The 24890-nt window shown below is 41.0% G+C and overlaps 2 protein-coding genes across 2 annotated transcripts in view; one reads left to right on the top strand and one right to left on the bottom strand.

Annotated features, from left to right (window-relative positions):
• Nucleotides 1-10413, bottom strand: part of LOC114643007 (uncharacterized) — an 83140-nt gene extending 72727 nt beyond the window's left edge. The window contains exon 1 of the mRNA XM_051923235.1: nucleotides 10145-10413. Coding sequence (XP_051779195.1) covers nucleotides 10145-10383 — 239 coding nt within the window. The 5' untranslated portion in view covers nucleotides 10384-10413. The remainder of the gene's footprint in view (nucleotides 1-10144) is intronic.
• Nucleotides 1-24890, top strand: part of LOC114643014 (uncharacterized) — a gene marked incomplete at its 3' end in the record, with an annotated part of 1911439 nt that overhangs the window by 1478964 nt on the left and 407585 nt on the right. The window lies entirely within an intron of this gene.

Raw genomic sequence — 24890 nt, 5'->3', positions numbered from 1 at the left:
TTTCCCACTGACTTATCAGAGGAGTGTTAGGAATCTTCCAATTTAACAAAATAAGTCTGCGTGGCAAAAGTGTAGTGAATGCAATCACAGTGTGCTTGTCCTTCTCCACTTCAAGTCCATCTGGAAGAACACCGAACACAGCTGTTAATGGGTTAGGAGGGATTGTGACCCCAAGGCTGTCTGAAAGGCACTTAAAATTTTTGGTTCAAAATGATGTTAATTTGGTGCAGGCCCAAAACATGTGACCCAGTGAAAAATAACAAGAAATAATGTTATTATGTGTAAAAGAGACATGAACATAACATATTGTATTGATGCAGATTTAGTATGTGCACTTTGTGTGACAAGTTTCAAAAGAGTCACCAACACAAAGGATGATGTTGCAGTCACGACAGTAGAAGTGTTTGTTTCTCTGTACATTTTTCTTGTAATATTTTTTTCTGTTGCCTGAGTATGAAGAGAGTGGAATATCAGCGTCTGATCTGCACGACTGAGGCCTTCATTTGTGTTATTGCAGGCCACCACAGTGCAAGGCTTAGCAACGTCCGCATTTCTCTGACACGAACATTGACAGTTGCTGCTTTGTGAACAGTCAGTCAATCAATCAATCAACTTTATTTAAAGTACAAAATCACCATGCAGCATGGTCCCAATACACTGTACAAATTAGAAGAATACATGAGATATGATATAAAATAAGCAAATAAAACAGAAATTAAAATAAAACATCAATATTAAAACAATAATAACTAATAAAATTGGAATAAAATAACATTAAAATATTAAAAGTTAAGGTATGTCAACAAAGGAATAATAAGGAACATTTCAAGGATGATAGACCTAATTGAATTCTAAAGCACATTGTAATGAAGGGAGTAAAGGTCGGTTTTTAGTCTTGATTTTGTAGAAGAATGGGACCAAAAGCCAGATTGAAATTTGTCATAAATATTATAGTTAGACAAGTGGCATTAAGTTGATCAGCGACAGCCCTTTCAAGTAATTTAGACATAAAAGAAAGACTGGAAATTGTTTGATAATTATTTAAAATCATTGGATCCAAGCTAGGTTTTTTAAGCAAAGGCTTAATAATGGCAGTTTTAAAAGTGGAGGGCACAGAGCCAATGGATAGTGACTTATTGATGATATTAGAACTAGGAGCAATTAAAACAGGGTCTAATATGTAGGTTATTGGTGTAGCCGCTGAATTATAAGGTGTCATCAGGCATGGGTAAGATGCGTGTCAAAAGAATTCTCAGAGTCCAAGAGTTCATTTTAAAGGTATTTAGTGAAAGTTAAAAGCGAAAAATCCACACAAGAATGAAAGAAAAAATAGTTACACACGTAGAATAAAAGGCAAAAAAAAAAGGGAAAAATGTATCTTCTTTAAACTTAGCTTTTCTTGAAAGACTTTAGTTATTTCCATACTTAATTTCCATACATTTCCATATTTACATAGGTTCTCAATTTCTTCTTCTGTACGCCTTAGCGTACGATGTGGTACTTAAGTAAACAAGTTTTCTTTACTTGTTATTTCTCACATTCAAAGAGCCCGTAGGCCATTGAGCACTGTTACGTGCAGTCAAGTTTCTTCTTCTCTACTTAAAGGTTCTCAATTTCTTTTTCTCTACTTAGAGGTTTTTAGCTTCTTCTTCTGTATGCTTTACGTACGGTACAACACATAAATTAAGTGCTGTTAAGTGCATATTTACTTCACACACTCAAAAGGCTCGTAAGCCGGTTGGCACATAGGCAAGTGCCCAGGCACGGTGACGTGCGGTCACGGTTAAAAACCGTATGCCTCTACACCTTATGCAAGGCATGGCTGTCACTAACTAACTGGAGAATAATGTTTACTGTAAGCTGTTAGATATGGAAAGAATATACCAAAACGATTCTATTTACGGGGGTTATAGGAACCTCCCATTATTTATGAATTGTCATCTAAGAAATATCCATGAATCTTATAGAACAAGGAAAATGGCTCTTACAATTGGTTTGGAAGTATGGAAAATAAAAAGTTATTATATTCTTGTATTAGCATAAGTAGATATGAAAACTTATAAGCATTAAACTTAGTGTAAGCGTTAACACGATTCAGGTATGCCAAGCAAATAGCTGAATAAAGGTACATGCCACATTTCTTTTTTAATTAAAGCTTAGCATGAAACTACCAATATCTTATCAGTCTGAAGGACAGAAGGGGGAGAATGATAGACAGAGACCACCCGAGATCAGAGAGGGGGGAACACCTGCAAGTTGAAGGCTGGTCAGAAAATAAGTGGAGCAAAAGGTGAAGATGAATATCAAAACACAGAGAATATTGGTGGTTTCCATAAGAACTTGAAAGGGGCCAGCTGGAGAAAGGAGTCAAAATAAGCAGTGAATGAGCTGATTTGAGCGAGGTCAGGATGATAAGAAATGAGAGATGAGAAATCGAGTTTGCGTTATTGTTTATTGTAATAAAGCTAAGTACTCTGTTTGCTTGTCCTCTGACTCCTAGAGCCTTCTTTCAAGGTGAGAACCTCTGGTGTGTTTTCTGCCCCGACAGAAGCAGTTATCAGGCTGAACAAAGCCACAGGGGAAACTAATTCAAATGGTGAAAACTGCAAGAGGTCTGAGCCACAGTGCCACAGTAGCCATCATACTGAGAGGAATGTAGACCATTGATTTTATCTCTAATCAAGTCAATCTTATTTATGAAAAATCTCAGAAATTCATCAGCATTGAATGGAGAGCTATGTACAGGAGCATTCTGTTTGAGCTTGATAACCGTAGGAAACCAAAATCATGGATTATTTCTGTTAGTGTTACTCAGATCAGATAAATATGCTGTCCTAGCAGCTTTATGTGCTCCTTTATAGTTCTTAATCTTTCTACCCAGGCAAGATGAAAACACTCTTGCTTTGTCATACGTCAGCGGTGCTCAAGTTTTCTGCAAGTCTGTTTGAGTGCACAGATGTCATCTGAAAACCATGGTGCACATTTCTTCTGGGTGAGGGCTTTCTTGTAATTAGAAGAGCAACAGAATCCAACGATTTAAGCAATGCACTATTTAGGTTATCTGGGAGATTATCAAGGGAATCATATTTTGTACTACACGCATCAAGTATATCTGGTAGATGATCATTCAAAATAGACTTAGCATTACTGTCAATATGGCAATAAGTATTTGTACCAAGCTCAGGACACTTAATTGGAGTACAGAGAGCATAAATTGAAAAAGACACAGAAAATGGGAACCTGTAAAACTGATGAAACATCAAGGTCCACTGTGTTTCCAAAGTTGTGAGTCACATCCTTCACATGTTAGGTAAAATTTAAACTCACAATGAGATCTACAAATTCCATTGCTTTAGAATCTGAACAGTTATTTATATGCATCTTAAAATTACCTAGTAAAATTATTTTATCATATTTGACAAGAGCAATTGACAATAACTCAGAGAACTTAGACTGGAAATTGGAGTTCTGCTTTGGGGGTCTATAAATTGTTAGCACAAGAACATGTTGTTGAGTTCTGATAACTAGAGCTAAGTATTCAATACCTGAGAAATCTCCAAAAGTGCAATCAGTGCCGGTGAACAAATTAGAAAAGACAGTTGGACTTCCACCGCCTTTCTTGTCTTGTCCAGCAGAAAATAAGAAATTAGAATCTGGAGGAGAAGCCTCAGTAAGTGTAGCTGAGGCAGTGGATGACAGCCAGCATTCAGTAAGAAACAAAAAATGTAGCTCATGTTTAGAAATAAAATCAATAATATAAAAACTCATACTACTGTAGAAACTCTTACTAATGTTCAATAGTGCAAACCTCATAACATGCGAGGTGGACATGGAGGGCACAGAGTTAAGCTTCTCCACGCTGATCTGCACTATATTTTTTGATGTTAGGATGCTAGAAGATTTTGCTAGATTAATTTTGTGTGTTATATTATAATGTTTCTTTGATCTAATCTTGATTATTACAGGAATATTAGGGAGGCTCTCCCGATTGCCTCAAGAATTAATTGGATTGTAACGGGAGCTGGTAAAACAGACAAAAGGTAAAGAAGGCAGGGGATCACTGGGATGATTATCAGAGAAACTGTCAAAAACACGGATGCTCAGTCACTTCATAGAACAGTTTAACTTTGAGTACAATATGTTGTCTGCTAAACCTCAAGAATATCTAAGGAATTAGAGTGAATTCCGTCATTCCTGAAAAATGAAGGACGATTCTGGAAAAGATAATTGTCAAAAAAGACTAAATTTAATGATGAGCAAGTCACCTGGGGCCATTTATGCAGTCACAGAGTGTGACAAAAACATCCATGGGGTGGAATTGGACCAGAGATAAAAACAGTTTTCCCACAAGATTGGAGGAAGCTAAAAAGCTTGTTAAAATCATGTTTTAAAATTTAAGACTTCCGGTCGCGGATGTTGTTGCACTCTATGTGAATTGCCACATTTCGCACAGATACAGTACATATTTGTTGAGTAAACTGGGAAGGTGTTATAGGATATCAGAAACATCTGAGAAACAGTGGACAACAGCAAATCGTCTTTTGATGCTTCTGACAATTGAATCCCCCACGATCAGGGTAACTGGTTCGAGACGCCACGGCACAGCCTGGTGGACATTCCTCCCAGAAGGATGCAAAGGTGAGGCCTTCAACAGCAGCACTGGGTAAGGGGGGAACTTGGTAGTAGTAGCGATCACTAGACTCTGTGAGCCCCACTGAGTCACGTGCTGGGACTTGGATACAACCAGCCACGCAGTGAAGCAAGAGGAGGAGATGTAAAGATAGAATAATCTTCATGTTCTTTTAAAACAGAGAATCTGTTCCCCAGCTGAATACTGAACTGTGTTTCGGGAGCTAATGTCTTTCTTATCTTTCTACATGATCTCAATCATTTTGCCTTTTTGTCACATGCCTATTTGCACACCATTGCAGCTTTATGTGCACTGTTGTGTCTCAGGTAAGAAACTCAATGCAGGGCAGCACTCATAACAATTAACGGGAGTCTGGAGACAAGTCCAAATGACACCTGCTTTATTTCTAACATGAGCTTCAATGCATATAAGAACAGTCTGATGCAATGTAATAAACACTGGATAGATGTATTACTGTATATGGATATACTCTACACCAAGGTCTGGGATATAACTGGAATAAACAACCCTTTTATTGCTAAAAAATAAAAGTCCCTTTCAAAAACAGGCAAAACAACAAAAAAGTCACCAGGCATATCATGACAGTTCGGTCATAGAATACCATATACATTAGTTTCACATCTCATAACCATCATTATCACTTGATTCAGCTAATAGATCCTTTCAATTTGTCCCAACCTGGCTTTACAGATTCTCATTTATGTGCCACTGTGGTTTAGTTGAAGGCTCCGCCTCCTTCATGAATATTGATGAGTTACCTAAAAGTTTTGGATTTTTTTTGCAGTATGATGTCATTTTGTACACTAGATGGCAGCAGAATATTGTCCTGAGAGTTATTCAGTCTTGACACTGTAATGGCTGTTCATTACTATCACCCCAATTCTGACTCAGGAATAACCAGAATTGTATAGAATTCTGAGCCTGAGGAATGCTAGGGGTTAATGCCAAAGAGGTTCAAGGACTCTTATGTAGCTATTCATGCTTCCATTATTTCACAATCAGATTATTGTATTGCACTAAAGTTGGATGTTAATCGATCTGCTTTATTTTGGTTACAGTTAGTCCAGAGTGCAGATGATGGGATGTCACTGGCATTGTGATGAGGGTCAGTATACTGGCAGGTCTGACTACTCTCCATTATCTTCTGGTGAGGTAGAGGATACAGTTTAAGATGCTGCTGCCCACTTTGGCTCTCCGTTACCTCACTGAATTTCTCTGTCCAGTGTCTGTTTCTGTGTCTTTATGATCATTAGGACAGTCATTTTGAAATATTTGACATTCTCACTGTAAATCAAAGGCAGATTTCAGTAGCAGCCCCTCAGCTCTAGAACAGTGTACCACTGCTTATTAGGGGACCACCTTCTGGCCGTGCCTCTATGGATCAGCTCAGGGAGTTTTGTGAGCTTTTGTTCTCTTCTCATTCTGTGTGATTCTGTTTGGATGTGCTTTCATTGCTTTATTTTTTTAATTGTTTGTTTATTTTGTGATTTTTAGCTTCATTGTGTGTTTTATGATATTTAATACAACTTTGTTTAACTTTGGCAATTGAATTGTGCTATAAAATGACCCTGCCAATGTTGACTGACACTTTACGATCTCCTTGCTTTACATGGTCGGCTCTGAGTGACCTCGTCTGCTTGCCGCTCAGGTGTCGATCTCCCGCTCAATGAAGTGATGAGCACATGAGTTCTATGGTCACACGCCATCCAGTGTCACAAATCTGTTCATCTCAGTCAAACTGTAACAAGCCGCGTGTTTCAAAGTCACTCCGAGTCTGTGCTGTGCTGCTGCTCAGTTAATGCAGAACTTGGCCAGCATCAATCCATACTTATTGTCATTTCTGACACTTCACCAAACACACAGACAAAAACAAATAATACAGATGAAATTTAAAATGAACCAACAAAATATTTAGATAAATGAAACCATCTTAGATAAATAAAGCCTTAATGGAAGTGCATGTTAGCTTCTTCTACTAAAAAGAATACACCACAGAGCAGAGGTGAGGAGACTCAGAGAAATAAGCCTGCTTAGTCCAAGCAGAGGAGATGGCATGGAGACCTCATCCTAGTCTTCAAAATTCTCAAAGACATCAGTAATGCAGATGCAGCCAAATTCTTAGGACAAAATGGACACTTGTGTACTTGTGGACACCTCGGGAAATTGTGTATTTAGGACTGAAGCCAGGAAGCACTTCTTTACGTTAAGAGTTGTGGGATCCTGACACAAATTACTGAGCCATGGAGTTGAAGCAGACACCTTGACAACTTTTAAGGAAGATCTGGACGAGATGTTTGGACAGCTGAACTATTAGATAAACAAATGAGTGACAAATGGACTGAATGGCCTCCTCTCGTTTCTTGAATTTCTTATGGATTGGCAGCTCTTCATATTCATATAAGGACTAGACGTGATTTTGGCAGCACAAGGAAGAAGTTGTGCAGGGTTGAGGTCTGCTGCACACATATGTCTGTTCTGTTAGTAATAACTCAAAGATGATTGAGCAAACAGTATAGGATGGCAGACTCAGATTTCCTTGTGCCCCCTCATCTTGGACACTGGATGTGAGGTCCTTGTCAGTTTCAGACCACTTTCTTCTCCGTTTTTTGTTTTATTCCGCATAAGATGGTAGTCTTTTTCATTTTCCTTTATTAAACTGGCATGATTTGCCTCCTTTTTGCTACTTCAACACTCCTCACACTCTCCAAACTCTAACACACACATTACTTTGGCTCCTGCAGGTCCCCATTATGCAACCACTAGGACTGATTCTATTTGTAGTAGCAATCATATTTGCTGAAATTAATATTTTGCACGCTAAAAAAAACTAATACAAGGTTAATATAACATTTCAGACCTTACAATGAATCTACTGATATGCTTTGTTGTTTTCTTACAAATACTAATTTGTCTTCCTCAAAAAACATTTTTAAGATAAGAATTGTTCTAATAAGTTAGATGTGTCAATCATAGCGGACCTGCCACTAGAAAGCCTGTGATTGGTTAGGGTCCATGCATACTTAATCTATGTATTCACTATTGTGATGGCTTACAAGTCGACACTGAGGTGGACCCCACAGAGCCTTTGGTACCACCGCGGTGCTGCTGATCTAAATGTGGCCGTGTCTATCAATGAGGGGCTTACTGACTTAAACCACCACACAGAGAGTGACACTCGAGTCTTCCTTGAAGGAGACATTAAACACCAGAACGTGATGAAAAGAATAGAACACGTTTAATAATAAAACTATAAAAGGACCACTGTGTCCAGTGACTGTCAGAACTTCTATATCAGAAAGAACAAGCAACCAGAAAGTCATAAAAAGTGAAAAAGAACAAACCTGACTGTAAAGAAAAACCTGCAGTTAGAATATTGACTTCATTAGCATCATTGTTTTAAGTTTAAATTCCTAATCATAAATTATTAAAGGAAAAAGACGACGTTGGAAACCCGTAATAAAGAAAAACAAAACATGAGACTCAGACTCGTCATAATTACACCCAAGAAAAGCTCTACCTCACTTCTCTGTAGCAGCCCTGCGCTCAAAGGCCCTCTGCTCGAATATCGCTTGTTAGTTTGACTTTGGATATTTCTGTTTTAAACTGGCTGTGTGTCAATAATTAGTTAAAACATTTGCAAGTCTATTGATTAACCATTTAAAACATAAATGACAGTAATGTGTTATTATTTCTATCTCCTGCACTCTGTTCTGTGCTACTTGTAAGGTTCTAAGGCCCCCATCAGTATAATAACCTCATTTAGATTTATTTTTTGTTTTGCTCTAAATTTGTATAATAACACAGTCATCAGTGTTTTGGGGGTCTACTGCACACTATAAATATCATATTTTTTCACAGATTTTTTACTTGAACCCACATCTCCTCATTAATGTGGCTCATCTTCTACATGAAGCTGCTCCTATTCCAGTTCTCTCTTATGCAGATGCCATTCCTCCACCTTTCTGATTTTGCCTTTATTTTTTAAATAACACGTTTCAGAACGAGTCAATGTCCATAAGAAGGTCCTGAAAACAGATGGACACCTCAAAGTGCCATTCAGCCCTGCCTATGAAGTGCAGTCTGATAGCTATGAAGGTGAACTACAAACAGCATGTCTGTCATAACTAGCAGCATCCACCATGACAGAGCAAGATGTCCTCACACATACTGTCCCTCAATTACTAATTAAATACGAAGAGCTGAGGTGTCGTGTGGTGGCTCAGAGGACTCCAACTGTTGTCTTGGTGGTCCTCTAAACCAGGGGTTCTCAAACTCAGTCCTGGGGACCCCCTGTGGCTGCAGGTTTTTGTTCTAACCAGATTCATAATCAGTGACAACACCTGATCACACTGATCTCATTTAATGAGTTGATATTATTTGTCCTCTTCTCTTATTCTACATTTAGAAAAGCATAGCAGCATCCATCATCCAACCTGCTATATCCTAACTACAGGGTCACGGGGGTCTGCTGGAGCCAATCCCAGCCAACACAGGGCACAAGGCAGGAAACAAACCCTGGGCAGGGCGCCAGCCCACCGCAGGGCACACACACACACACACACACACACTAGGGACAATTTAGGATCACCAATGCACCTAACCTGCATGTCTTTGGACTGTGGGAGAAAACCGGAGCAGACACGGGGAGAACATGCACACTCCACATAGGGAGGACCCGGGAAGCAAACCCAAACGGGCTTCCTTACTGCGAGGCAGCAGCGCTACCCACTGCGGCACCGCATAGCAGCATGATTTTTATATTTATAAGACATTTAAATATATTTCTATTTTTGCTAGAGATTTAAATGCTTAACTCCCTTTTATTGATTTTATTATATTTTGCCTTTTCTCTGTGCAGTTTGCTCCCTTCATTGTATCTTACTAATGACCACAAGCAGAGCAGACAGCCAGACAAACAACACTGAATAATCAAAGGCTGCAACTACTTTAGCGTCAGAGTCACTAGCATCACTAATTAGAAAATAATGAATTAAACAATTAGAACACCCAGCAAAAAATAGAATGAAAATCAAGATGAAAATATTGTGAAAAAGAAAAAAAAAAACATTATTACCATATAACTGCTTGGCACATTTTTATATATATATAAAACCAAACTTAGTTTTGTAATTTCTACATTTTTCCAAAAACATGGAATCTGGAAAAAAAAACATTTCACTTGATTAGCCCGGGGGTCCAATTAAAAACAGAAGCTGGTTGGAACAAAAACCTGCAGCCACAGGGGGTCCCCAAGCCCGATGTTAAGAACCCCTACTCTAAACTATGGCTGCTGCCACTCTCCTGATTTTTACAGGGGCTGTCAGTTATTTAGTGACCACTACTGACCCTTTCAGTGATGTTGGCCACCTTAATGCCCTTTCTACCCCTGATATCCCCTCACTAGGTGGGCAGTTTGTAACAATCAGCCTTAAACGTAAGTGGGTTATGGCTCAAACTGTTCTTAGTACATTATCAGAGCTCGTTTTGACTTACCTTGAAATGTTGAAGAGGGTTCTGATAATGAACTGATCCAGGGCTGACAAACTGTCACTGTGTGTGTTGTGTGTTACATCCTTATTAAGATACTTCTGTAAAAAACTGAAGTCCACCTGACTAATCCAAGATGTGTCTTTGAAGTCCACTTTATTTGGCAAGGGTCCAAAGAGTCCTACAAATTCATACAGATTGCTGTCTCCTGTAATTCCATCATATGTTTGACACAACTCCATCATGGTTATGAATGATTTCTCATTAAATCCTTTAGAAAAGCTGCAAGAAAAATGCACAAATCAGAAAAATTTAAAAAAAAGAAAAACTGAAATGAGAAATGATAAAGACATGCATTACAAAGACATTGCTACAGGACATTTTAAAGCACAGACCATGGTGACCTGGAGTTTGGTAAACTTGAAGTAGAAGTGGACATATAGGTGTGCAGTCAATGTGGTTATCAAAGGAGTTCATCAGTAGGACTTACACTGAGCTCGGTGCCCTGCTCTCATTACAGTTCTCTTACAGAGCTTCTAATTCAGGCTGCTAACCATGTGCTGTCCAAAAAAGTAGACATTAATGTGAGGAACATTAAAATATCCATAGCCAGATAAATTGTATTATTAGAGGACTGATTAAGGAACAGCAGCAGGCCAGACGACTGGAGAAGCAATCATGGAGTCCCATTGTATTAAAATTGCACTAAATAACCAACATGTTGGTGTGTGTGAAGTTCTGTTGATGCTTGACAAAAGGATGGTATCACTGATCAGAACCAGAACAAACTGAGAACTAAGAACCTCAACATACCACTTATAAACCCACAAAGACAAAAAATCAAGTCTGACCTAACCGAGGGTTACAGTGAAAAGCACAGAAGTCACAAGATCATAATTAATGCCTAAACAGGTCAAAGGGCATGACACCTGAACATGGCGGGGGAGTCAGCCCTAAATTGTCATGTCCCATTGGCCCAAGACTGCCATACATCCTGAAAAACTCAAAGTCTTTTTCTGACTCTTTCATTCCATCCATCCAGAAACCATGCCAGGTCAGAGGCCAGTCAGTTTACTAAGATGAAAGAGACAAGTGGCAGTCCAGCTCAGCTTTCTGAGTGTCAGTCAAATCCTCACCAAAAACGACTTCTGTCTGAGGGATTTCTGCACACATGACCATAACCTTGTGCGGTTCATGCCACTCTTTTAGCAGGTTAATATGCAACACCTGTACGGGCTTCTGCTGCCCTGGAATCCTAACATTATAATTCACGGGGGACATACACTCTTCTATGACTGCCAGACCCAGCAATTCAGCCCAAAATTTATGCGGATCCAATGGGATCAATACCAGTACACAATCCCCCTTTTTAAACTCATGAAGTTTACTTGTCTTGTCATAATTATGTTCCTGTGCCTCTTGTTCACATTAAAAATGTTCCACCACAATAGAGGACAATCTGGAAATCTGTTGCTGCAGTGATACAACCCTTTCGACAAATCTGCCCTCATGAGGTGTCTCGTGAATCCCTATGCACTCTTCCCAAAAAATGTCTAACACATTGTGTGGTTGGCGGCCAAAGACAGGGACTCCCAGACAGGAAACAGGAGGAAAGCCACTACTGTATCCCATGAGGTCAGGTTGTCATGGGCGGCTCATTGAATCATCCGTTTAAGGGTTTTATTAAATCATTCAGTCAGTTTGTCTGTGGATGATAAACCGTGGAGTGTAACTGCTTAATTACAAAACCTTCGCACAATTGTTAGATGATGTGAGAGATAAAGGGCTCTTTCTGAGAGTGATTTTACAATATTCTGGGCAACTGCCCACCATAGAACAGCCACTTACGGGTATTGTGTGGCGTAGTCAACTAACACAAGCATATACTGAAACCTATTTTTACTTTGCAAACAGAACATCTAAAATAGGCATTGGTGCCAGAGGTGCCCTAGCGGGTTTGTGAACAGAAACTATTTGACAGCCGGGATTGATCTGTATCCCAGCCCAAATTTACCCAATAAATCTGTGTGTGTGTGTGTGTGTGTGTGTTGGCTCTGAGGCTAGGGATCTGCACTTGCAATCGGAAGGTTGATGATTTGAATCCCGTAAATGCCAATAGGGACTCTGCTCTGTTGGGCACTTGAGCAAGGTCCTTAACCTGCAATTACTGAGCGCTTTGAGTAGTGAGAAAAGGGCTGTATAAATGCAAAGAATTATTATTATATATATGTATTGAGAATTTGATTTTTTCCAATTTCAAAATGTATATAACATCAGTTACCCACTGACTTAGAATAGGAGAGTTAGGATTCTAACAGTTGAGCTAAATGATAAATGTATGTGCCAGTAGTGTAGTAAAGGCAATCAGTTTGTTTGTCCTTCTTCACTTTAAGCCCCTCTGTGAGATTTTGGTCCAGAATGATGTTAATTTGGCGCAAGCCGAAAACATGTGACATCACAAACAGAGACAAAATAATGCAAACTGGGATCAACACAAAAAGCCAGCCCTGTACCCCTACGGCGTTATTACATTAAACCACATTAGATCCATGCCTAGGCTCTCCCCCAGGGTAGTGATGGTTACTGGCTGAAGCTGTCCCGAGGGGAGACCATGTGGGGTTTTGTATCGCTGACAAGTGGTACAAGTCTGGACATGGGACCAGACGTCTTTGCACATCATCGGCCACCATGCTACCTCCAGGATTTTGAACAGAGTCTTCGTATGTCCAAGGTGACCACCAATTGGGCTATCATGGTAATACTGTAGGAACCTGGGCACACATGTCTCAGGCACTACCAACTGATAATGGTAACCCCATTTTTTTCTTGGAACACAGCAATAGAGTGCCCCTTGAAGTTTCCTATAATGTATGCGGTCAGGCCTCCACCCTGGGCCCTCTCTCATTCAGACATACAGGACTGGCTGCTTGAGACTGAACATGGAGCATGTTCAGGGGAAGATCAGGCCATAGGTTAGAGACCACACATACCGCACATACAGTACAACAATTGTAGACTCGTGAACTTGTGACAATGCATCAGGCACAACATTAGCACAGCCCTTCCGATAGCACACCTTGAACGTGAACAGTTGGAAGTGCAATACCCACCTGGTTAGCCTAGACGTTGTCTTCGGGCAATTGATTACCCAGGTCAGAGCCTAGTGGTCAGTGTGGATTTCAAATGAAGTCACTTCCAGGAAATGACGCCACTTCTCCACGGCCCACACGACAGCGAAGCATTCCTTCTCAGTGGTGGAATAATTACACTCTGCGCCCTTTAGTGACCGTGAGGCATAGGCCACCACCCTCTCCTCTACTTGACTCGTTTGAGAGAGAACAGCGCCGAGCCCGAGGTCACTTGCATCAGTGTGGACCTGAACGGTTAATGATGGATCAGGCTGTGCCAGGATTGGTGGTGATGTCAGTGCCTGTTTGAGTCTTTCGAAGGAGTCCTGGCACGCTGGTGACCACTCCCAAGGGGATCCCTTCCTCAGCAGCTGGAACAATGGGGCAGCGATGTCGACAAACCCATGGACAAATTGGAAGCATTAGAGACTTTTTACCTCCTGAGGCGCTGGGTAGTCCAAGATGGACTTAATTTTCTTTGGGTCCATCCGGACCCCGTCTGCCGACACCACATGGCCGAGGAAGGTCAAATGGTCTTGTAGAAATCTACACTTCTTGGTGTTGAGTGTAAGATGAGCCTTACGCAGTCGCTGGAAGATGTGGTCAAGGTCCTTTAGATGTTGTTGAACAGATGGGGAGAATACAGTGATGTCAACTATGTAAACAAAGCAGGTCTTCCCAATGAGCCCCCTCAGGACCTGCTCCATTAGCCGCTGGAATGACGCCCCTGCATTGTTAAGTCCAAAGGGCATCACCCGAAAATGGAAAAACCCCTCCGGGGTGATGACAACGGTCTTCCCCATGCTACTCTTCCCCATCCTCACCTGCCAATACCCAGACTTCAAATCTTGGGAGATGAAAACTGCTGCCCCATGCAAAGACTCCAAGATGTCATGAACGAGTGGCATGGGGTAAGCATCATTCAAGGTCTCCTGGTTCAGCTCCCGATAGTCCACACAGAATCGGTAGGTCCCGTCTGCCTTTTGAACAAGCACCACAGGGCTTACCCACGGCGAGGTGGAAGGCTCGATGGCCCCACCTGCCAACATCTGGTCAACCCACTCCTTGATTATTCCTCTTTTCAGAGGTGACTCTCTGTAGGCTCTTTGCCGAACCAGGATTGGGTCGACTGTGTGGATGTGGTGACACACCACCTCAGTCCGACCCAGTTTGTCTGTCCACACAGAGTACCACCTCCTAAGCAGTGGCTGAACAAGCTCCGCTGTTCAAGAATTGCCTTTTCTACTGGGCTGGGCTCATCCACCAACTGCGTGAGGTAATAATGCAAGTTAGGCCAAACCAGATTCCTTTGAGCCTTCGTCCCAAACTGATGGACCTCCCCATCCGGCAACTCGTACCAACATAAGAGAGTCCATTCCTAGTAATAAGGGCATTGACAGGTGGTCATCTTCCAGGATGTAAACTTCTGTCTCCCAGTGTGTCTCATGTAAGCTGAGCCTCATAGGAACCCTGCCCTTTGCCCTGTGCACCCTTCCATCCGCGAGAAAGAATTTTACTTTTGCACTTTCCCTTAACTGCTCATGAGGCACTTTAAGCTTTTCCCACAAGCTGTATTTCATAAGGGTATAAGTGCTCCCTGTATTTACAACTGCCTCTCCTCGCACTTGTACGGGCACCTCTAAGAGGGGCAAGGTGGCTTGCACCAAGGTAAGATCAGCCCCGCAACAGATAAGGACAACTTGCAGAACCCGTCCCTTGCAGGTCTCGGGCGGCTCTGGGCTGAAGACACACAGGGTATCCAGCAGGCTCAACTCCTCCTCGAGATGGGCTCTAACTGTTACGTGACGTGGCCTAGGAATCAGATGCATATCACTCAGCGGCACACTTAGCTCAAGCTCCTCACCCTGCACTGCGCTTTCAACAGACATAGACTTCTGTGTGGGTGTAAGTGATATCGGACTAGAAGGGAATGTGTAAAAAACCTGGATCCTACCCAGCTCGCAAAAATCTGTAGCAGTCCAGTGCCGCTAAGATTCACACCGTCAAGAAGACGGTGACTGCGGTGGGTTGGCACCCTGCCCGGGATTGGTTCCTGTCTTGTGCCCTGTGTTGGCTGGGATTTGCTACAGCAGACCCCCGTGACCCTGTGCTCGGATTCAGCGGGTTGGAAAATGGATGGATGGAAGAAGACGGTGATTTAATTATTTTTACAGAGGAGATCCCAGGGACGCTCCCAGCTTTGGCCCAACCCACCCACACTCAGAAACAGAGACAAAATAATGCACACTGGGATCAAACAACAATTAAAGAATATAATGAAATTAAATGAAGTAAATGAAAACAACAAAAACCACCCCTGTACCCTTACAGCGATATTACATTAAACCACAAACACAAACAACCCCCCACAGCAAAGTACATGGAAAACAGCACTGGATGTAATGAAATGATGAAGATAATAAGTCCAGAGATCTGTACGTTGAAAGGGAATGAAAAGACAGTCCTACCGCTAGTCCCTGAAAAAGATGAAGACAGGTGGACGGATAAGGAGCTCTCCTTTTCTTGCTGGAAGGCCATGACCCCACTATCAGAACTCAGCACACAGGTAGACAGAAGACAATCCAGACCCCAACAATGAAACAATCCAGGACACAGCGACTAAGTACGGTTAATCAACAGAAGGCAGCCAGACAGGTAAATGGAACACAAAATACAAAAAAAAACACACCTTTGTCTTTGGACACCGGCCTTCCTTTTAAGAGCCACTCTGACCACCTTTGACCCCAACAGCCCCTGCACCCCATACAGAAGACCAGTCAGAGCCTCTGTAGGGGCTGCTGGGAGATGTGGTTTTAACCAATAGAAGCACTGCTACATATACATATATATATATCACACAAGCTCGCTTAGGAGGCAGTCAACATGCCCGGAGGTGAGTGAAATATCACGAGACAAGGGATTGATCCAAGGTAATAACGCCTTTCTCTCTCTCTCTCTTCAGACATAAAAAAGAATATAAAATACCTCCAGTACTTCCGGGTTCCCAAGATGGCGACCGATCGTCATGCCTTCCTCTAACTCCCAAAGACAATGTCACTTCCAGCGCCATCCTCACAATGTCACTTCCAGTTACACCTCGATGACATCACTTCTGACTCCTCATCACTTCTGGCTTCTAAAGATGACATCACTTCCGTCTGACAGCCAAGATGCCATCTCCTGCCAAACTAACTTCCATCCTCCATATTTTTCTGTATAAAAACGCCATTCTTGCATATGTACTTTGTCAATTTTCTATACAGTATTTTGATCACGATTTCTGGTCTTTTTTGCATTACAGACCTTTGGACATTATACAGGGATGGTCTCCAACTCTTTTTTTGTTGTGTTGGAGCCTTATAATTCATCACAATTGGCGTAGTCGGAAGGATATATTCGCTCGAAAAAGATCTGAAGAGCAAGACATGAACACAGTTCTGACTACCATCATGGCAGAACTACGCACCCAGAATGTGCAGATGGGAGAAACACGCACACAACTGGCCGAGTCAGAGGCACGGGCTGCAGCAACGGTGCAGACAGAGGCCACCCGGTCTCTTCCCCCTCATTTGACATATTTAAGTGAAGGAGATGATGTCGAAACCTATTTTTTCATTTTTGAATGCACCACTAAACGGAATGGGTGGCCGAGGTCGAAACGGGTATACCTCCTGGCACCCTACTTGAAGGGTGCGGCACAGAGGGCTTATTACGTTATGGCGTATCTATGGCCCAGCAGGCAAGGGAATGGAGGAAGTGGCAGTTCGATCCAGAAAGGCCAATACGGACCCAGGCTTTTGAAGTCTGGGGTAAAGTCGGGCGCTGGCTGAGGCCAGATATACACACTGCACAGAAAATGGCCAAAATAGTAGCTTGCGAAACCTTCGATCATGCCCTCCCAGAAAACAAAATTATAAGAGCACAGACACCATTATAGAGGTGGTGGAACATCATTGGACTACCTGTAAATCACAGCGGTCGGAACGGTCCCCTCGCCAAGCACGACAGGTACATAGTGCAGTCCCTGAGCCCACCTGGCGTCCTGCCAAGCCTCTTGTCTGACCCAAAGAAAACCTGCACAACCTTCCCTGCTGTTTCAAGTGTGTGGAGGTTGGACACTTATCCACCAGCTGCCATCTGCCAGGCGAGCCTATGGATTGCACCATAATCAAGGGAGAGAGGTATTGTTCTGTGGTAAACCCTTTGTCGCTTCCCGCTACTGGGACAGTGGTCATAAATGGTTATAGAGTAGTGGCTATGTTTGATTCCAGGAGCAATATCTCCATTGTTGCTCACCGTTATGTTTTTTTTTTTTTTAATTTTATTGTAATAATTCATACAAATCAATCAATTTTTTTATAAATAATAGGATTGAAAAAAAAACAAAGAAAACAAGTCGACCCCGAACCCAGAGAGAGAGAGCATGGCCAACAGAGTAAAACTTAAGGCTTGTAGACATACCTAAATTGACGAGTTTAATAGGCCAGTAGAGAAGAATGGAGAGGAAAAAGAGATGTGGAGATAATTGCTTCCTCTGTGCTTTAAGAGCTTATTCTAAAATTTTATTGATTATATCCTGCCAGGTTTTTAAAAAATTCTGTACAGAACCTCTAACTGTATATTTGATTTTTTCCAATTTCAAATAGTATAAAACATCAGTTACCCACTGACTTAAAAGAGGAGTGTTAGGATTCTTCCAGTTCAGCAAAATAAGTCTGCGTGTCAAAAGTGTAGTAAATGCAATCACAATTTGTTTGTCCTTCTCCACTTCAAATCCATCTGGAAGAACACCGAACACAGCTGTTAATGGGTTAGGAGGGATTGTGACACCAAGGCTGTCTGAAAGGCACTTAAAAATTTTGGTCCAAAATGATGTTAATTTGGTGCAGGCCCAGAACATGTGACCCAGTGAGGCTGGGACTTGATTGCAGCGTTCACAGGTTGGATCTTGCCCTAGAAACATTTTGGACAGTTTTAGGCGAGACAGATGAGCTCAATATATAATTTTGAGCTGTATAAATGTATGCTTTGCGCATATGGAGCTCGAGTGAAGTCTCTGCATTGCTGTTTTCTACTCCTTTTCTGATATATTGATTAAGAGATCTTTTTCCCATTGTCCTCTTGGATCTTTGAAAGGGAGGGACTGTAAAATAATTTTATATATTGCAGAGATGGTGTCTATGTCCCTGAAATTGAGCAGTATTTTTTCCAGCGTGGACGAGGGTGCAAGATGAGGAAAATCGTGCAGGTTCTGTTTAACAAATTTCCTAATTTGAAGATAGTGAAAGAAATGTGTAGCTGGAAAGTTAAATTTGGAATGTAATTGTTTGTAGGATGCAAAGATGTTGTCTATATAAAGATCTCTGAGCAATTTAATCCCAAATCTTATCCAGATATTAAAAACTGCATATGTTTGCGAGGGTTGAAAAAGGTGGTTCTCTTGTAGAGGTGCCACAGATAAAAGCTTCTCCATCTTAAAATGCTTTCTACATTGGTTCCATATTCTGAGTGAGTGAAGCACAATTGGGTTATTAGTATATTGCCGATACCTTGCATTTGTTGGGGTACTGCAGGATTTTACTTCTATTGCGGACCAAGCCTGTGTATGTTCATTTATTTGTGTCCAGGTTTTTATGGCTTGTATGTTTGCTGCCCAGTAATAAAACTGAAAGTTAGGTAGAGTCATGCCACCTTCTGCCTTAGGTCTTTGTAGGGTCGCTCTTTTGATACGTGGATGTTTTGAGTTCCAAACAAATGAGGTTATTGTTGAATCTAATTGCTTAAAGAATGATTTATTGATGTATATTGGAATGTTTTGAAATAAAAAAAGAAGCTTAGGAAGAATATTCATCTTAACAACGTTAATTCTTCCAGCTAGAGTGAGATGAAGGGATGACCATCTATGCAAGTCTTGCTTAACTTTTCCATACAGCCTGTGAAATTTTGTTGATAAAGAGTTTTGTGTTTACTTGTGATGTTTACCCCTAGGTATTTAAACTGATCTGCAATAATTAAAGGGAAGGTGTCCAATCTAATATTGTGTGCTTGAGAATTCACTGGAAAGAGCACACTTTTATTCAAATTAATTCTGAGACCAGAGATCTTTTGAAATGCTGTAAGTGCTGTTAAGACTGCAGGCACAGAATTTTGTGGGTCTGATATACAGTATACAGTACCATATCATCTGCATATAGAGAAATTTTATGTTCCAGTCCTTCTCTGATAATCCCAATTATCTGATCTGCATTTCAACAGTGACCCGCCAGTGGTTCAATGGAGATTGCAAATAGCAGTGGTGACAAGGGGCATCCTTGTCTGGTACCACGTTCTAATTTAAAATAGTCTGAACAAATATTGTTAATACAAACTGAAGCTTCTGGATTGGTATACAGTAGTTTGATCCATGCACAAATGTTCGGGCCAAACCCAAATTTCTCTAATGTAGTGAAAAGGTATTTCCATTCAATCATGTCAAATGCTTTTTCTGCATCCAATGATAATAATATTTCTGGGGTGTTTGACTTGGTTGGTGAGTATATTACATTAAACAGGTGTCAAAGATTGGAGGATAAGTATCGACCCTTGATAAATCCAGTTTGGTCTTGTGATATTACCGAAGGCAGCACTTTCTCCATCCTTCGAGCTATGATTTTTGAGAGTATCTTAACATCATTATTCAGAAGTGAAACTGGTCTGAATGATGCACATTGTAATAAGTCCTTATTTTGTTTAGGGAAGATGGTGATTAATGCTTGGCAAAAAGTTTGAGGTAGAATTTGATTGTCTCTAGCTTCTGTAAATGTTGCTAATAGGAGGGGAGCTAGCTGAGCGGAGAATTTCTTATAAAATTCTGCAGGGTAGCCATTAGGGCCTGCTGCTTTCCCGCCTTGAAGTGACTTTATAGTATCTAGTAATTCTGATAGCGCCAGAGGTTTATCCAGTTCCGCCGCATTAAAAGTATCTATTTGTGGTAACTGTAATGTATCCAGAAATGCATTAGATTATGTGTTGTCTTCTTTGAACTCAGTAGAATATAAGGATTTATAGTAGTCTATAAATGTGTACATTATATTTTTATGGTCAATGATTTCATCTCCGTTCGTGTTGGTGATTACTGGGATTGCATTGCGAACTTCTTGCTTGTGGATTTGTTGAGCTAAAAGCTTATTAGCTTTCTCTCTGTGTTCATAGTAATGATATCTGGATTTATAAATTAGTTGTTCACTTTCTTTAGTTGTCAAGAGGTTGAGTTCTGAATGTAGAGCCTGCCTTTTCCTATGTAGAGCCTTGCTTGGAAGTCTGGCATGTTCTTCATCTATTCTAGTAATTTAGCTTTTTAGTTCTGATACTTTCTTGGTTTCTAATTTATTCCTGTGGGAAGGATATGAAATAATCTGTCCTCTTAAGAAGGCCTTTAGAGTTTCCCAGAGTATTCCTGCAGAGACCTCTGAGGATGTGTTTGTCTCTAGGAAGAAGCTGATTTGTTTGGATATAAATTCTTACAATTGTCATCTGCTAATAGAAGCGGGTTAAGATGCCATCTACGAGGTGAGTGTGTGGGGCATAGTAATTTTAGCTCCAAGATCAGAGGTGCATGGTCAGAAATAATAATAGCATCGTACTTGCAAGATTTAATCGTAGGCAAGAAATTATTATCTATAAAGAAATAATCTATTCTTGAGTAGCAATGATGTATTGGTGAGTAGAAAGAATATGTTCTTGAGTTTTGGTTTAGAAACCTCCAGGGGTCTGATAAGTTGTGGTCAGTTACAAACTGTGTAATTGTCTTTGCAGTGTTAGATGTCGTCCCCCCTGTGACAGGAGTCCTATCTAAGAGTGGATTTAAAACACAATTAAAGTCCCTGGCCATTATAATTTTATGAGTGTTCACATTGGGGATGGATGCAAATATGTTTTGTATGAATTCCTTATCATCAACATTAGGTGCATAAACATTTATTAAGATCATTTTACAGTTAAATAAGTTGCCCATGACCATCACATATCTCCCTTCTGGATCAGATACTATATCTAATGCTACAAATGGGACTGTTCTATGTATGAGAATTCCCACCCCTCTAGTTTTCTTTGTAAAGCTAGAATGGAACATTTGGCCAGTCCAGTCCTTTTGCAGATGGAACTGATCCTTGCTTACTAAATGGGTCTCCTGTAAAAATACTATTCTAGCGTTTAAACCTGTTAGGTGAGAGAGTACTTTCTTTCTCTTTAATTTGTAATTCAGGCCTTTAACATTCCAGCTCACAAAGTTGACTGTCCCATCATGGAGATATTGATTCTGAGTTTTTGATGTCATTTTATAGTCTTAACTGGTATAATTATAAGGATTAAAAGGATAGATTAGATATAGCCTGCTCTCTTTCTCTCCCCCCCTTACCCTCCCCCCACCTTTTGCCTCCCCACGTGAGGCTGGACCCCACTTCACAAAGTCTCGGTCCTCTGACATACCTTGAGATAGAACATGTCCAAAGCAAAACAAGCCCCCACGCAGCGGTGTTTTTAGGGTTAAACAGTAGAGATATCTATTGCCAATATAGTCTAAATGATATATACCTAAAATATAATCATTAACAAACTATGATTATATATAATCATTAACAAACTATATGCATAAAATATATAATATAACGTTCAGCAATCTTAAAGTAATAAGATAATCACTGTTATGTTTTGCTGCGACAGTGGCTCAAGGTTAAGACCAGTCTGAAATGTATTCATGGGGAGATCAGGTATTATAAGACCACCTCCTGCGTAATATCAGTGGAAATCTCTATGAAGAGTTTAGTTACGGTGGTCTTGCCGGATACTCCCTTTCCAGTTATACTGGGATGTGATTGGTCTAATATTAAAAGTGTAAACTCTACTGTTCCTAAGAAAAATCTGGGCTTAGTGATGGATAAGAATAACTCTAATCTGATTGCTTCAACACCGTTTCCAATGGTATCTAGGACCCATTCATCCACCCAGTGTGACGGAGTGGGAAAACCATCAACTTCTATGGAAGCCAGATTGGCAACCAGGGGAGCCATATGGTTTGAAACCCCACCCATTGAGGTTGAAAGGGATCCAATTCAAACACTAGCCTCTCAATTTAAAAATATGCCATCCTCCTTTAAAAGGGAGCAATGGAATGACGATTCCTTAAAATTCGCTAGGAATGCAGTTGTTTCAGTCAATGGACAACAATCTGTAGATCCTGTACCACAAATGCCCTACTTTGTCATTAATAATGAACTTTTATATCGAGTGGCAGAGCATGAGGGTGAGGTGAGGTCATTGCTCTTAGTTCCACATACTTATCGGCAGCAAGTATGCGAACTGACGCATGCCCATCTCCTAGGTGCCCATCTAGGTACCGAAAAAACTCTTGAGCGAATTAACTTTCAATTTTATTGGCCAGGGATAAATGAGGAGGTCCGACGTTTCTGTGCTTCCTGTCCAGAATGTCAGTTATGTCAGATTCCTAGAAGGGGCCGTGCTCCTCTTGTCCCTTTACCCCTTATTGATATTCCCTTTGAACGAGTCGGTATAGACCTTGTAGGACCATTAGAACCCTCTGCAAGAAGCCATAAATATATTTTGGTTTTAGTGGATTATGCCACCTAATATCCGGAGGCTGTTCCCTTGCACTCAGCGACTTCAAAAATCATTACACAGGAATTAGTAGGGATATTCGCTTCTGTTGGGATTCCTAAAGAGGTGTTAACAGACCAAAGAACTCCTTTCACATTGGAAATGTACAGGGAGGTAGCCAAGTTAGTGCAGATTAAATATCTTAAGACATCAGTTTACCATCCGCAAACAGACGGCTTGGTAGAACAATTTAATCAAACTTTGAAACAGATATTACATAAGGTAGTTAGCGAGGATGGGAGGAATTGGAATCAGTTGTTCCCCCTCGTGTTGTTTGCCTGTTCTCTTTTTGGAATATTTTACGTAAGACAACCCCGCAGGTTATTGGTTATGCTAAAAGAAGGATGGGAAGAAGAGGTCCTTCTCTCCTCTAATATTTTAGAATATATTGCACAGTTACGTGATAGATTGGTTAAAATCAGACCCTTATTAACAGAAAACTTAGAACGTGCTCAAGCAGCCCAGTCGCGATATTATAACAGGAACACCACCCTCTGGGAATTCCACCCGGGGATCGTGTAATGGTGCTCGTGTCATCCTCCCATTCTACATTATCGGCCCATTGGCAAGGCCCATATGAAATTATGGAGAGAAAAGGATTTGTTGATTATTTGGTTAAACAACCTAATCATCGGCCGAGTGAGCAAGTTTATCACATCAATTTGCTGAAACCATGGAAGGACAGGGAAGTTGATCCCTCCTCCTGTCAGCCTCGCTCCCTTTTCATAAAACATCAAACCCTTAATTTTGGAATGGATTTGACTTGGAGACAGAAACGGGACCTGGAAAATGCTGTTCTGTCTATTCCGGAGGTGGTTAGTGAGCAACCAGGTCACACTGCACTGGTTGAACATGATATTATAACAGGTATCCGTCAATAAGGGCGCACACATAAAGGCGACCTTCAAAAGGGCGACCTGAATTGGGCGCGGCGAATAAAAGCGCACATAAATAAAAGCGATCTTCAAAAGGGCGACCTCAATTGAGCGACGAATAAAGGGGCACGCAAATAAAGGCGAGCTTCCAAAGGACGACCTCAATTGAGCGCCGAATAAATGCGCACGCAAATAAAGGAGTGCTTCAAAAGGGTGACGTCAATTGGGCGCAGCGAATAAAGGCAAACGCAACAAAATTACAGAAAATTTATTAGATAAAGGCAATGATTGAATGTATAAAAAGGTGAAAGCAAGAATATTAAAACATCCAATTAATTAATGCATGAACTTCTAACGAACTACTTCTAATGAACTATTTCTAAAGCTCTCTATATTTCGTTGTTTTCAAAATTACAGAAAATTCGATTAAGGCAATGACTGAACAGATTTCGTTGTTTTCAAAATTATAGAAAATTAGATTAAGGCAATGACTGAATGTATAAAAAGGTGAAAGCAAGTTACACTTGAAGCTGTAGATTATGTGCAATGCCACGTAGATATTCGAGATGCGGTCTATTAGCATAATCAAGGACAATTAATTTAATTCGCTCCGAAGGTCATCCTTTTGAAGCGCTCCTTTATTTACGTGCGCCTTTATTCGGTGCTCAATTGAGGTCGCCCTTTTGAAGATCGCTTTTATTTATGGCCCTGACTTCAGCACTCCTACCTTTCCTTTTCCATTCATTCTCCAGACCGATGTCTTGGACACAGGACTAGGTGCCGTGCTGAGCCAATGCATCGATGGTGCTGAACACCCAGTTATGTACCTCAGCCAGAAACTGCTAGATCGGGAGACCAGGTATGCCACGGTGGAGCGGGAAGCCTTGGCGATTAAATGGGCTGTAACCCAACTGAGGTACTACCTATTAGGACGGGAGTTCACCCTGGTGACGGATTATGCCGCTTTGCAGTGGATGGCCGTTCATCGGGAGTACAACTCCCATGTTACTAGGTGGTTTTTAGACATTCAACCAGATCGGTTTTCAGTCGTTTATCATAGGGGTTCTTTGCAGGCCAATACGGATGCTCTCTCCCGTG

Source organism: Erpetoichthys calabaricus, chromosome 2 (genome assembly GCF_900747795.2).
Source record: "Erpetoichthys calabaricus chromosome 2, fErpCal1.3, whole genome shotgun sequence".
NCBI classification, from domain to species: domain Eukaryota; kingdom Metazoa; phylum Chordata; class Cladistia; order Polypteriformes; family Polypteridae; genus Erpetoichthys; species Erpetoichthys calabaricus.
Note: the sequence above shows the minus strand (reverse complement) of the source record. Positions and strands in the feature narration are given on the sequence as shown.